A 14,400-nucleotide genomic window follows, 5' to 3' on the forward strand; every position below is an offset into this window, starting at 1 on the left:
TACACATGTGGAACATCAAGGTCTCAGGATAAAATGATTTAAGGAGGAATACTTTTTCCATGTCACTGTCCACTGCTTTGGTTTTAAAAGAAGTCAAGAATTAAAAGCAGCCGACACTAAGTAGAGCAAGTTTTCTCAACCTTGGGTTCAGGTCACCATTTGGGGTCGTGTGACATTGGGAGAGGGTCGCCAGATGCCTTCAAGGAACTAAGAATATTAGTTGAAATTTGAGCCCATGTTTGTTCATTTTTTTGTGCAACTACATCAAATTTGCCATATTTTAATTTGTTTTTCTCACTTTTTCTTGCCATATTTTTGCTCCTTTTAATGCATTTTTCCTACATTACTCCCATTTCTGCCACTTCATCAAATTTTAATGCTTTTTCTGCATTTTTTTTTTTCCACTTTCAAGATGTTTTCAGCACTTAAACCCTTTCAACCACTTTTCCACATAATGTAGTATATGTTGACCCATTATTGTCACTTTAAACCTCTTTTCACCATAATTCAAGCATATTTTTTGCCAATTGAACCACATTAACAATTGCATGAATATCTTTAAGCTTTGTTTGCACCAAAAACATAGTGGTAAGAATATTAATTGAACAATTTGAGCACATTTTTGAATATTTTTATCCATTTTCTGCAACTACACCAAACTTGCCATATTTTAACCTATTTTCATCACTTTTTCTTGTCATTTTCCTCCTTTTAATGCATTTTTACTTCATCGAATTCAAATGTCTTTTCTGCACATTTTTTCCTGTACTTTTAAGACATGTTCAGCACTTATAAACCCTTTCCACCACTTTTCCACCTAATGTCACATATGTTGACCCATTATTGTCTCTTTTAACCATATTTCATGCTTATTTTTGCCAATTTAACCACACGGCCATTTGAACACTTTGAACCTTTTTTTTTTTTTTTTTTTTTACCACTTTTTCTGTCCATGTTGGGCCACTAACCTACATCTTTTAACCAATTTAGGTGGTTTTTAAAAGCCCATTTCACCACCTTTTCCACCATTTTTGGTCACTTTTAACCTATTTTATTTCTGATACAACAAGGATTGACATCTTTAAGACGACTATATACTATGGACCAAATAATAATACACTTCTTGGTTAACAGTGGATATTCTTCAGATAAATAAATAAATGTGGTTATCAAAAACCTCTCCCCTTTATTCCCCCTTCCCAGGGTCCCCAGTCTCTGGAACCTTTATTTTGGGGGTTGGATGCTGAAAACGTTGAGAACCAGTTTAACAGTTTTAAGCGATGTTTACTACCCTAGCAGGATCAGCCAATCCTAAAGTTTGCCCACATCCTTATGAAGTTGTGCTGACGCTAAGCTAAAGGGGAAAAAGCCACATGTGTGAGCGGTTGGCCAGCTGATGGCTACAATTCAGACATCATAATGATCCCATTGCATTTAACAGTTGCTGCATGTGGGATTCATGTGTGCGGGTATTAAAAGGCAGATTTTACACATCCGGGTTTTCTTTTTCTTGTTCTTTTTTTTTTTTTTTTTGAGCTCATTTCCAGTTCTCAAAGAAGGAGAAGGAGGCGGGGAAATAGAAAGAAAGAAAGAAAGAAAGAAAGAAAGAAAGAAAGAAAGAAAGATTTAGCTCTTTTGGCTGATGCAGGTTATTCCTTTGAAAACGTCTCTCACCTCATTTTAAAAAGCAATGTGCGCCACTCTTAAGTTTTTACAAGATTTTTGGAAAATGTGTCGCAGGTATATGAAAGCTTTTCTTAATGAAGGAAAAACTATAACAAAGGAGGGTTTTTATAGGAGGTTTTAACAATATTCATGAGCCTTGAAGGTATCCGTCACTGTTTTTACAAATGGGGCCTAAAATCTTTGAAATGTCCTTTTTAGAAGATATATGCCTGATAAAACACCATATTAGCTTTTAAAAATGGAACTATTTTATGATTTTAGAGCCTGTGTTCCTCCATCTTGAAATCATGTGATTGATGATGTCACACGGCCCCACTGCCCGTAAACATCCCATTGTTTTCTGTTGGAAGTTCAGATTTAAAGTTAAACCTTTTTTTTTTAACAGAAAGAGGATAAAAACAGTTTTGACCAGAAAAAATAATTTGTGACCACAGGAATCGACAGTTCCCACAGTGGTTTGGTAGTAGACAATGAAGCAGAGAGGAAGTGCTCTCTGAGGGACCTTTACTCTCAGTGTGCTGACACGCTCTGGTGGTTTAAGTTAGTGATTAATCACTGACTGTTTAAGACACAAACCTTGAGGATAGAAGCTGCTTTGGGTGGGGGTCCTTCAACAGTCTGTGATTTACTCACTAACTTCAGCCACCAGAGCGTGTCAGCGCACTGAACTCTTCTTCTCTGCATCATTGTCTACTACCAAACCGCAGAGTTGGAACCGTCACCTCCTGTGGTCATAGATAATTTTTTTGGTCACAACTGTTTTTATCCTCTTTCCGTGAACAAAAGAGGCTTACATCGACATCTTTAACTTGAAACTTAAACTTTAACTTGATTATTTAGACCCCTTAGTCTTTATTTCTTATCACAAGTACCACTTTGCTCTTGTTAAACATTATTTATTTGTGTCTGCAGGCTCGTCTAAACTCTCTCCTGGGTCTCGTCCAACATTAACCTTGAATTTATACCTTTTTTAATCATTTATTTCTGATATTTTGCTCATTTTAGAATTTGAACTTGACCATTTGGTGTAATTTAAAGAGTTATTATGATTATTATTTATGATGGATGAGAAAACGTCTGTGTGCATGTATAAAAAACCTCTATAATGTTAAAATATGAAACGGCAAATGTTTTACTGTACCTCCTGAGAGGTGTTCAAGTACATTTAAAATAAAAGTGTTCAGAGAAATGAAGGTTTCTAGTTTTCTCTTTGGTTTCAGGGGCCGACAGGGGCCGCCTGTTGTTTTCCAAGCTGTCCGTGGAAACACCTCGCTTGTTTTTCCAGCCTGTGCTATAATTGCCTAGCTTGGTTAGCCTAGTAGCACTTCTTCTTCTTCTTCCCCCTAAAAAGCAGTCGTGTGCGTAACGAGTTTCCTAGCCCTGCGTCGCTCCCTGGGAGTGAGCCGTTTAATTGGTCAGCGCTGTTTCTTTTGTGCGGCGCTGTAAAGTTTTTGAACTGTTGAGTGAAGGTCAAGAGGGTGCGCAAGTGCCGGCGCTCGAGGATGCGTTCGCGCGCTCGTATATTTGGGCTCGGAGATGGGGAAGGGTCGAACAAAGAAAATACGCTGAAGGGAGCGAAGCCTTGTTTTTATTGGCTCGTAAATGCTTGGCTGCGTTTATAATTTGGAAAGGTGTGCACGCGAGTGTGTGCGTGTCATTTGCTCTGCCTTTGAACCCTATTAGGAGAGTAATTGGCAAACTATAGGTGCAGGGGTTGCGACGCAGGTGGCTGATGGGACTTCCAGATCTGAGCTTCTGATTGATGACAGCAGGGTTCTACGATGAGCATAACTTTTCTTTTTACAAGATTTGGATCTGAGTCCAAGTCTCTGGTAAATGCAATGAGAGGAAGATGAAGGTTTTATTTATGCACCGTATAAAAACCAGGTCATGGTGAAGAGATAAGTGCAAAGCTTGAACTTGGCGTGCACGTGTTACTGCCTTTACATAAAACAGGAGTTTCCAACATTCAGCTCAAGACTTTAGACTTCTAGAATGTATTTATTTCAAAGCAAAAATTAAACAAAAAAAAAAAAAAAAAACAAGGAACAAATGTACAAAGATCAGTTCAAAATTGACACTTTACAATAATTTATCGTTCAGTTCCATCTTTATTATTATATATATTTTTTTAATATATATAGTGATTCCATAGTAACAATAATTGCATTTTAAATGTTTTAAATTGTATATATTTTTTTATTGAGACAGCACGTAAATGTGCAGGTGCAGACAAATTTAAAATAAATAAATAAATAACTAAAATAAATTCTGCGGGAACAGATTTATTTATTTATTTATTTTTTTAAATATTCACCAAAAAAATGTAAATAAAATAAAAATAAGAGTTGAATTAAAAAAAAAAGAATCTGATAAAATATTTAAATATTAATATTTTATTTTGTAAAACCAAACAAATGTGATGAACAGTAATTCAAAATGAGTACTGACTTAAAGAGTCATTACTCTTTAAGTCATTACTAATACTAATACTAATAAATAAATAAATATTATTTATTTATTTATGAAAATAAATAAATAATAATTATTAAAATGTTCATTTGAGATAAGAAGTAGAAATATGATATTTTAAAACTTTATTCTGTTTTTTGTCCAATAATAATAATTTTAAAGATTGTTAAATAAAACATTTAATAGAATCACTAAATATCACTATTTTATAAAAAACCAAAAAAAACAAATCGGACATATAATATATAATTCAATTAATTTTTCAACATTAAAAATGACAAAAATAAATGAATAATTAAAAATAAAAATACTTTCTAACAATTCTACGAAAAGTCAAAGAGCATTTTCTTTTGAGATCAGAAGTAGTAAATATTTTTCTCTCCAGATACATTTTGATCCTTAAATCTTCACTGAACATAAAGCTGAACATATTGAATAAATATGGTGCAGGAAGGTCAAAATATTTTGCATTTAGTCTAAAATTTTACTGAAAAAATGATTTCATTACAAGAAAAAGAAGAATGAAAAGAAGATGCTTCTGCTTAGAAAATAGCTTGTAATGATACATCAAAGCAATCAGTAGATGCCTCTGAGGAAGACTGACAGTTGGCAGTGGAAACATGTCAGGAGATCAGAGTAAATCTCCTGAAAAAAGTTGTGTGAATAAATGAAACCTAAACATATTAAAATAAGCTTTCAGCAAACAGTTTCCATGACTTAATAGGAAAGTTAATCTGTATCTTTTAACGACATCAGGGGTTACCCTGATAACACATCTAATACAATCAGACATCAGGGGTTACCCTGATAAAACATCTAATAAAGTCAGACATCAGGGGTTACCCTGATAACACCTCTAATAAAGTCAGACATCAGGGGTTACCCTGATAACACATCTAATAAAGTCAGACATCAGGGGTTACCCTGATAACACCTCTAATAAAGTCAGACATCAGGGGTTACCCTGATAACACCTCTAATAAAGTCAGACATCAGGGGTTACCCTGATAACACATCTAATAAAGTCAGACATCAGGGGTTACCCTGATAACACCTCTAATACAATTAGACATCAGGGGTTACCCTGATAAAACATCTATTAAAATTAGACATTAGGGGTTACCCTGATAAAACATCTATTAAAATTAGACATTAGGGGTTACCCTGATAAAACATCTATTAAAATTAGACATTAGGGGTTACCCTGATAACACATATAATAAAGTCAGACATCAGGGGTTACCCTGATAACACCTCTAATAAAGTCAGACATCAGGGGTTACCCTGATAAAACATCTATTAAAATTAGACATCAGGGGTTACCCTGATAAAACATCTAATTCTATCAAACATCAGGGGTTACCCTACGGTTATGTATTTTTTCTTTTTCTTCTGTTTATTGAAAGCGTTGCCGAATATGTGAGAATTGTTGATTAAAAGTATTAAAAACATCTCTCCTCCTGTGTTTTGTGGTGATCAGAAAGCATCAGGCGGTGTTTTATCTTTGCTCTTTAGCAGCGGTAACCAGAGCTCCTCTCACTGAATAGTTCCTCTTTTTGATGTTGACTTTTCCACAGTCGTCTGATCTCTTATTGTCCGCGCCACAAATATAAACGTCAGAGTCTGTCGTCGAGTTCATTCACTCATCATATCACATTCAGCCCTGCTCTGGTTCCACATATACTGTATCAGTGTGCTAGCACTTAGCGGAGGTAACACAGGATCTATTAGCTGCTTTTATAGAGGAACACTATAGGCCATGAAAACTTCAAAGACAAAGACTTCAATGTTACTTTTTAGCTTTTAATGCTTTTGTTAACTTTCCTCGTGCTCGCTGTGACCAAACCTCAACCTTGGGGTCAGGACCCCATTTGGAGTCACGAGACACTGGGAGAGGGTCGCCAGATGCCTTTAAGAAACAACAATTAACAATTTTTGCTTATTTTTAAACTTTTTTCTGTAACTACACCAAACTTGCCATATTTTAACCTATTTTCATCAAATTTCCTTGTCATATTTTTGCATTTTGTCTCCATTTCTGCCACTTCTTCATCACATTTCAATGCACTTTCTGCACATTTTTTCCACTTTCAAGACATTTTCCACCACTTTTGATCACTTTTAACCCATTTTATTTCTGATTAAAACAAGGATTTATGTCTTTAAGAAGACAATACACTATAGGAACACTTCTGTCACATATATTGACCCATTATTTATCGTTTAACCTCTTTTCACCATAATTTATGATTATTTTTTTTTTTTTCTCCAATTTAATCACATTCACGATTGCATGATTATTTTTAAGCTTTCTTTGCACCGAAAACTTAGTGGTGAGAATATTTTTGCTTATTTTACCCTTTTTCTGCAACTACACCAAACTCGCCATATTTTAACCTATTTTCATCACTTTTCTTGCCATATTTTTGCTCCTTTTATTGCATTTTTGCTACATTACTGAAATTTCTGTCACTCCATCATACATACTTTTAACCTCTTATCACCATATTGTATGGTTATTTTTTGATAATTTGACCACATTCACAATTTCCAATGCTCATTATTTGCCAGTTTAAAGTAACTTTTCTTAATATTGACACTTTGAACTCTTTTTACCACTTTTTCTGTCCATTTTCAGCCACTCTTATTTGCAACTTTTACCCAATTTATGTGGTTTTTAAAATCCCATTTCACCTTTTTTTCCACTATTTTTGTCACTTTTAACCAATTTTATTTCTGATTAAAACAAGGATTTACATCTTTAAGATGACTATATACTATGACGCAAATGATAATAAGCTTCCTGGATAACAGTGGATATTATTCAGATGAATAAATAAATGTGGTTATCACAGATTCATAGAACAATAGACCATCATTTTACTGACTTTATGAATGGACCCCAAAAATCTCTCCCCTTTATTCCCCCTTATAGATGACCCTGTCTCCACATGACTGTTCTACAATGTTCATGTCTGTGTTCAAACACCTTTAGCTACAGTGGGGGTCCCCGGTCTATGAGACCTTTATCTTGGGGCTGAAAAGGTGGAGAACCACTGATCTAAACTACCAATATGTACAAACCACTAAATCTAAATGAGGTAACATGAAAACAGGACTACCTGCTGCTGGTCAATGGTTCCTCTCAGCGCTTTTACACAAGCTCCGCCTCCACCTGATTATTGATGTGAATCAGATGTGTTAGGTGAGAGGGAGGAAGGGCAGAGGGACCAGCTAGAACAAAATCTAAACTAACTTTCCTGTGGCCATTTACACATTTTACATCTTTCTCAAGCATATACAGTAACCTTTGATTTATTGACCTACGCCATGACAGGGACAACTGTCTAATTTAATGCAGCCCTCAAAGTATACGTACAAAATGACCGAAAAAAACACAAAACAAAAGCAACAATACAGTAGAATAAAAAAAAAGAATTACAACATTGCAGAAAAATACAGGAAAGGTACACAGAAAATACTCCAAAAACACCCAAAATACAGCAAAAATGAATTAACTGACAACACAATTAAACTAAAATTACTCCAAAAAATGCACAATAACAACAAAAATTCAAAATGTGACTTCAAAAAACACCAATCTTACAGGAAAAATGCACAAAAGGAATACATAAATGCACAAAATGCAATTATAACAAGCAAGACAACAACGATCATACACAGAATGTCAGAAAAACACACAAAATGAGTTCAAAAAACACAAAAGACAACAAAAATACACAAAATGACTCCAAAAATATATAAAAGGACTACAAAAACATAGAAAAAACAACTCCACAAACCCATAGCACTAACAAACAAGCAAAACGACAACAGAAATACCCAAAAATTACTCCTAAAACTGCACAATGACAACATAAATTTGCCTTGTTTTTTAGAGTTCAGCTGAAGAATCTTCAACGTAGCTGATGAGTGTTGATGCGTTTTTAAGATGTGTGTCCAATCCACTGGGATAAATCACTGGTGATTTATCCAACAGGAAGCAACTGAAGGACAAGTTGATACAAAACGCTGCCAGTGTTTCTATTCGACTGGATTTAAATAACCTTAAATAATCACCGTGACTTTTTGTGGAACATTCCTTTAAGATTTTGAGTTTTTTTCCCAATCCGTATCCAATATCGATCAAAATCTGTTAAAATAATTGTCACTAATTGTTTGAATGGTCAATCTGACCCCAGGGATATCTGCCTCCAAGTTTCTGTCTCAGACACTTTATTTATTTGTTGAATAATTGAATTAACCCTTGATAATGAAACATTGACCTGTTCTCTAGCGCCATCATCAGGACAAAGTTTTACATTAGAATTAATTTATCTTGAATAGTTTTCGTCCAAATCTTCACAAATTTACTGACAACATTAATGACTACTGGAGTATGAACCCCATTCTACCATCAGTCCTCTGTCTCAGACAAATTCTCATCTACGTCACTTTCACTGTGAAAGAGCTGTTCCAAAATGAGGACATTGTCTCCTCCCCCTCAACCCATGTCATGTATCAACTCAAAAGTATCAACTCTGCACCTACAGGTGTTGGGACGTAAAGTCACACACAGACGGACAAGTTTAACACAACTAAAACAGCTTAGGGTCAAATTAACCCCAGAGAAACACCGATGTGTGCAATATGTGTCCAGCACATTGAAAAAACATCATGATAATTGTGTGCTTAATCAACTGTACCCATCATATTAGGAAAAGTTATGAAATATGAAGCAAAAAAAAAAGTCAACTATTATTTTTTTAATCATAGGGTCAAATTGACCCCAAGGATAATAGGAGGGTTAAACACTGCTTCATTTAAGGGAAAATTGAAGTGTGAGTTTATAACATAGAACTGTTCCTATTTAGTTTCCTTGTCAGGAGAATGTGTGTAAGAGTTAAACATGTCCTTACAGCAGTGTTTGTCAACCTTGGGGTCGTGACCCCATGTGGGGTGGACTGAAATGTCTAATAATTGATTAAACTCTCCCATCAAAATAGGAATAGTCAAGAAATATGAAGCAAAAAAAAAAAAAAAAACATGTCAACTATTGTTGTTTTGAATAGATAAACATTGAAAGGGGTCAAACTGACCCCAAGGATAATAGGAGGGTTAATATCTTGCTAACAGATTCGAGCAAAACACATTTAACTACTGTGACTCACAGACGTTACACTCTTCTTTATCCTGAACATGTTTCAGAAAGAGAGGAGTGTAAGCGTTCCTTCCGTTTGATGCCAGAGATGAAGTCATTGAGTTAAAGTTGGCTCCACTCTCGTGTTTTCTCTCCCACTGTAAACACTCAGATTCAATAATCCACCGTCCTCAATCACAACCTGCTGTTCTTTCCCCTCAGGGACCAAACGCTCTGGTGACGTACACCATCATCAGCGGGGCCGACGACAGTTTCCGCATCGACCCGGAATCGGGCGACTTGATCGCCACCAAGAAGCTGGACCGGGAACGGCGATCCAAATACTCCCTCCTGGTGCGAGCGGACGACGGGAAGCAATCGTCCGACATGAGGCTGAACATCACCGTGGAGGACGTCAACGACCACACACCCATGTTCTCACGTCCCACGTACTCGTTTGATATCCCGGAGGACATGACACCAGGTACGCTCAGACACAAATAACCTTTATTTTTATAGGTCGTCTCAATCTTAGGAAAGTAAACTCTTTAAAACAAACACAAAAATACCTAAAAACTATGACGACAGTAGGGCTGCAAGAAAACAAAACAAAATCTTAATTTTTTTACTTTGAAAACTCAATTTTTGATTCCAATTTTTATTTTATTCCTCCCTTTAAAAATAAAAAACACTGGATTTAATTATTTAAAGTATTTTTCTGGAAATTTAAACATGTGCATTGAATAGTTTTTCACTTCATTCCTACTGTGATTTCTTATGTCCCCCCCCAAAAAAAGACTCCTCAACATTTATGGTGTTTTCACTGAAAGTTATGACAAATTAATGGAGGATGTATATTTTTACAGGTCATCTCATTCTCAGTAAAGACCTGTTTAAAACAAACATACAGTACATAAATACCTAAAAACAATAACGGACAGTAATTGGCTGCATGAAAACAAAACAAAATCCTGCATTTTTACTTTGAAAACTTTTTTTCCCCTTGAGAGATCCTTGCATTAGAAAAAAAAGCGTAAATGGTAAAATTGTTTTTCCAATTTTGACTTCAATTGCCCTCAATAAATAATTAAATTTCGATTTCATATTGATTAGACACAAAGCCTTAATGGACAGCGACAAAACAATTAAGTCAAAGTGTCGAGTGGAGCAGATTCAAAGACAAGTTGACAGATTTTTCAACACTTTCCTTAAAAATCCCTAAAAAGATGTTTCACGTGTGAGGGGCACGAGTACTGGAAACACTAAAGGAACCATTGAACATTTTCTTACTGTATTTGTATTTCCATTCGTCTTTAAAGTGTGAACTTTTGGTCACACTTTACTTGTCATTATCGGTCATTAGCATTAATATGGTGTCATGGAGACTGTAATTAAGTGTCGTTTGCTAAATTCTGACACTTTTGGAGCTTTTGTGGCATTTTTTGGGTTAGGTGGTTATGGTTATAGTTATGGTTAATGACGGCCTTTATGACACCGTATTTATGCTAATGACAGGTGTCATGTCATAATAATGACAGCGTAATGTCAGCCTTATGTATAAAACTTCAAGTGTTACCGAACTCTTTGCTGTGTTCACGTGTCTTTGTCTTTTTACAATTTTAAATCTTAAATCCCCAACTTTTAAAAGCCTCTCGTGGACAGGTATTATAAATTAGCATTTTGCTAATTGCTAATTATGTGACATCTTGGAGCAGAAGTTTGGGGATTCATTTATAGAATAAGACGATGTAAATAAGCAATATACACACAACGTTTGGTCTCCAATAACAGTGGTTGGTTCCAACATGTCACTTCATAAGTCTGCCTTTGTTTTTATTTTGTATGTGTCTTCAAATAAGTTACAGCCCACTTTGTTATAGACACTGTGAATAAATAGGAATTAGGATTAAGAATAAAAATAAGTAGCTGACTTTAACACCTTCCTTATATTTTGTAAAGTAATTGACGAATGTTTCGACGGATGGTTGATGCTTTTAATGCCTTTCTTTGTTTACTGTTGTGTCTTCAATTCTCGTTAATGATCTTTATTTTTAGTTGGACAAATTGCGAGAATCGGATGTGGAATTTATTGGATCATTTATCCGTCACAGTTTCCCAAACAAAGACAAAATAAGAGTCTCATCAGTTTTAAACACTGCTAAATGATCTCAGAGGTTTTCTGATGAGTCATGGTATCAATAAACTCTCCTAATAACCTCCTGCTGTAGTAAAGACTAACTCATGGCGTCTGTGGACAGGCTCCATCGTGGCGGCCATCCTGGCCAGCGACTCAGACTCGGGGGTGAACGGAGAGGTCACCTACTCCCTAGAGGAGGACGACGAGGACGGAACCTTCCTCCTGAACCCCGTGACGGGGGTTTTCAACGTGACACGCCCGCTGGACTACGAGACTCAGCAGTTCTACATCCTGACGGCCAGGGCTCAGGATGGAGGCGGACAGTCCAGTTTGGTCCGGGTTTATTTCAACGTGCTGGATGTCAACGACAACCCGCCCGTCTTCAACACCAGCGTCTACAGCTCGTCTGTCTCTGAGAGTCTACCGACGGGGTCCAGCATCGTCGCTGTGGGGGCCACGGATGCTGATGATGGTGCGTATGCAAACAAAAACAAAAACTTTAGGGAACATTCACCAAAACTATGTTTCCAACAACAAGAAAACCAGTAGAGAACTGTAGAGAATAAGACAAGCACCAGGATGGGGTCATTTATACATGTAATTGCTTAATTAGTAATTAATTACAATTATTAATTTAGTGAATTTACAGCTGATTTAGGAAGGTGAACTTTTATTAGGTTATTTATTAAATACTCAATAATTGTGATTGATTAGGGCCCGAACACAATGGTGCGTAGGACCCTATTGTAATGCACCTCATTTTTATTATTGTTATTATCATTATTATTTTATTTATGGCGAAATTATTGCATTTTTGAGAGCTTTAACACGTTCAAAAACTCATGAAAATTTGTACGCATATTAGGACTGGCAAAAAAAATACATTTTGGGAGGAAAAATGACTCAATGGCGCCCCCTTGAAAATTGTATTGGCTCCCAGCTTGGACTGATGACATCATCACTGTGGAACTATTTTTGATGAGGGCGTCTGAGCCTTTTTTCAGTCAGTGTACCCCTAGATTTGAACTATGTTTAAAACTGTCACACGGTTCCCAAGTTTTGTTTCAAAGTAAATTACAGTTTTTTAAATAATTTTGTCCATGACAATTACAATTACAATTACAAAGTCAACTTTCTGAACTCAATTACAATTCAATTACAACAGCAACATATTTTTTCAATTACAATTTCACTTATAATTACGTCATAATGGCTCCGTCCATTGATGTTTTTAAGGTAAAGCTAAAAACCTAATTGTACACGGTTACGTAAAAGTCCCAAAACTCCTGTTTTTATGTTTATCTTTCATATGATTGTTATGATTATTTCTATATTTTATATACATATTTTTGTTTTATATTTTAATGGTTGAACTATTTGATGTACAGCACTTTGATTGAAAGCATTCTATAAATAAATGTATTATTAATGTCCTAATTAATTACTAATTACAGAATTACAATATTCTTCAGGCCAACCCTGTTGTCCATACATTCTGATCAGGTCACGCTCTCAGAGATTATTGAGCTGTTTTCTGATGTCGAGGTAAAAAAAAATGCCTTTGTCAGCACTTCCTAAGTCCTTCACCCTGACCCTCAGGCTTTGTCCTTAGAGACCACAGCATCGTCTAAGATCAAAATAGCATTCAGGCTTTTGATAAGATATTAAAAGTACGCTGTAAATACACACAGGAGTGTGGGAAGGTGCTGATGAAGGTCCGTAACTCCGTACGAGTTACATTCATTCATTTATCGCCACAGTCACAGGAAACTTCTGAAGATTAGGCCAGGACTTGGAGGTCAGATAGTTTTACTGTTTACTGCGACCTCTTCAGTCCTTATGTCATTAAAAATCAACAATATGGACTTGAGGGGGTTTTCCACACGACAGAACAATCAGTCCAGGAAATGGTTTTCTGTCGTGTTCCTTTCTTGATAACAATCTGTCGTGCTACAATGCTACGGGAATGGATTGACCCTGTGGAGGACGAGAGTGGCCATTACACACTTACAATATGTGGAAACGCTACTTGGTAGTACGTATGGGACTCAAATTTAATCATATACAGGGATGAGAACCAGAGGCTTTTCCTATACCACTGTATACAAACTGAAAGATTGTAACTGCTTTAGTTTTGGATAAAAATGAAACTTAAAAGGAGTTTTGCTGATTGCAGTGTCAAAGGGTTTCAAATACTGTAGGACAGGGGTTCTCAACCTTGGGGTCGCGAGACACTGTGAGGGGGTGTCTTATTTTTACCCTTTTTCTGGAACTACACCAAACTTGGCATATTTTAACCTAATTTTATACATTTTTCTTGCCATATTTTTGCCCCTTTTAATGCATTTTTGTGACATTTCTCCCATTTCTGCCACTTCTCCATCAAATTTTAAAGCCTTTTCATTGTCTGCACTTATAAACCCTTTCCATGCCTTTTTCCCACCTAATGTTGCACATGTTTACCCATTACGTTATTGGCATACCTTTCACCATATTTCATGCAAATGTTTGCCAAATTAACCACATTCTCGGTTTGTCATACCCATTATTTTCTGGGTTTAAACTACTTGTCCCTACTTTTTTCTGCCACTTTTAAGCCAATACTGACACTTTTTCACCACTTTATCTGTCCATTGTTGGCCTCTCTAATTTGCAACTTTTAGCCAATTTCTGTGGTTTTTAAAATCCCATTTCACCACCTTTTCCATCATTTTTGGTCACTTTTAACCCATTTTATTTCTGATTAAAACAAGGATTTACATCTTTAAGATGACTATTTACTATGAACTTCCTGGATAACAGTGGATATTATTCAGATGAATAAATAACTGTGGTTATCACAGATTCATAGAACAATGGACCATTATTTTACTGATTTTATGGATGGACCCCAAAAATCTCTCCCCTTTATTCCCCCTTATAGATGGTCCTGTCTCCACATGACTGTTGTTCAATGTTCATGTCT

At 35.8% G+C, this 14,400-nt stretch overlaps 1 protein-coding gene across 2 annotated transcripts in view; it reads left to right on the forward strand.

The window, feature by feature from the left end:
* Positions 1-14,400, forward strand: part of fat4 (FAT atypical cadherin 4) — a 152,084-nt gene that overhangs the window by 81,333 nt on the left and 56,351 nt on the right. For both annotated transcript variants that reach the window (XM_028458895.1, XM_028458896.1), the window contains exons 3-4: positions 9,521-9,782; positions 11,557-11,907. In XM_028458895.1, coding sequence (XP_028314696.1) covers positions 9,521-9,782; positions 11,557-11,907 — 613 coding nt within the window. The remainder of the gene's footprint in view (positions 1-9,520; positions 9,783-11,556; positions 11,908-14,400) is intronic.

The sequence above is a fragment of the Gouania willdenowi genome, chromosome 10, assembly GCF_900634775.1.
Source record: "Gouania willdenowi chromosome 10, fGouWil2.1, whole genome shotgun sequence".
NCBI lineage: Eukaryota > Metazoa > Chordata > Actinopteri > Blenniiformes > Gobiesocidae > Gouania > Gouania willdenowi.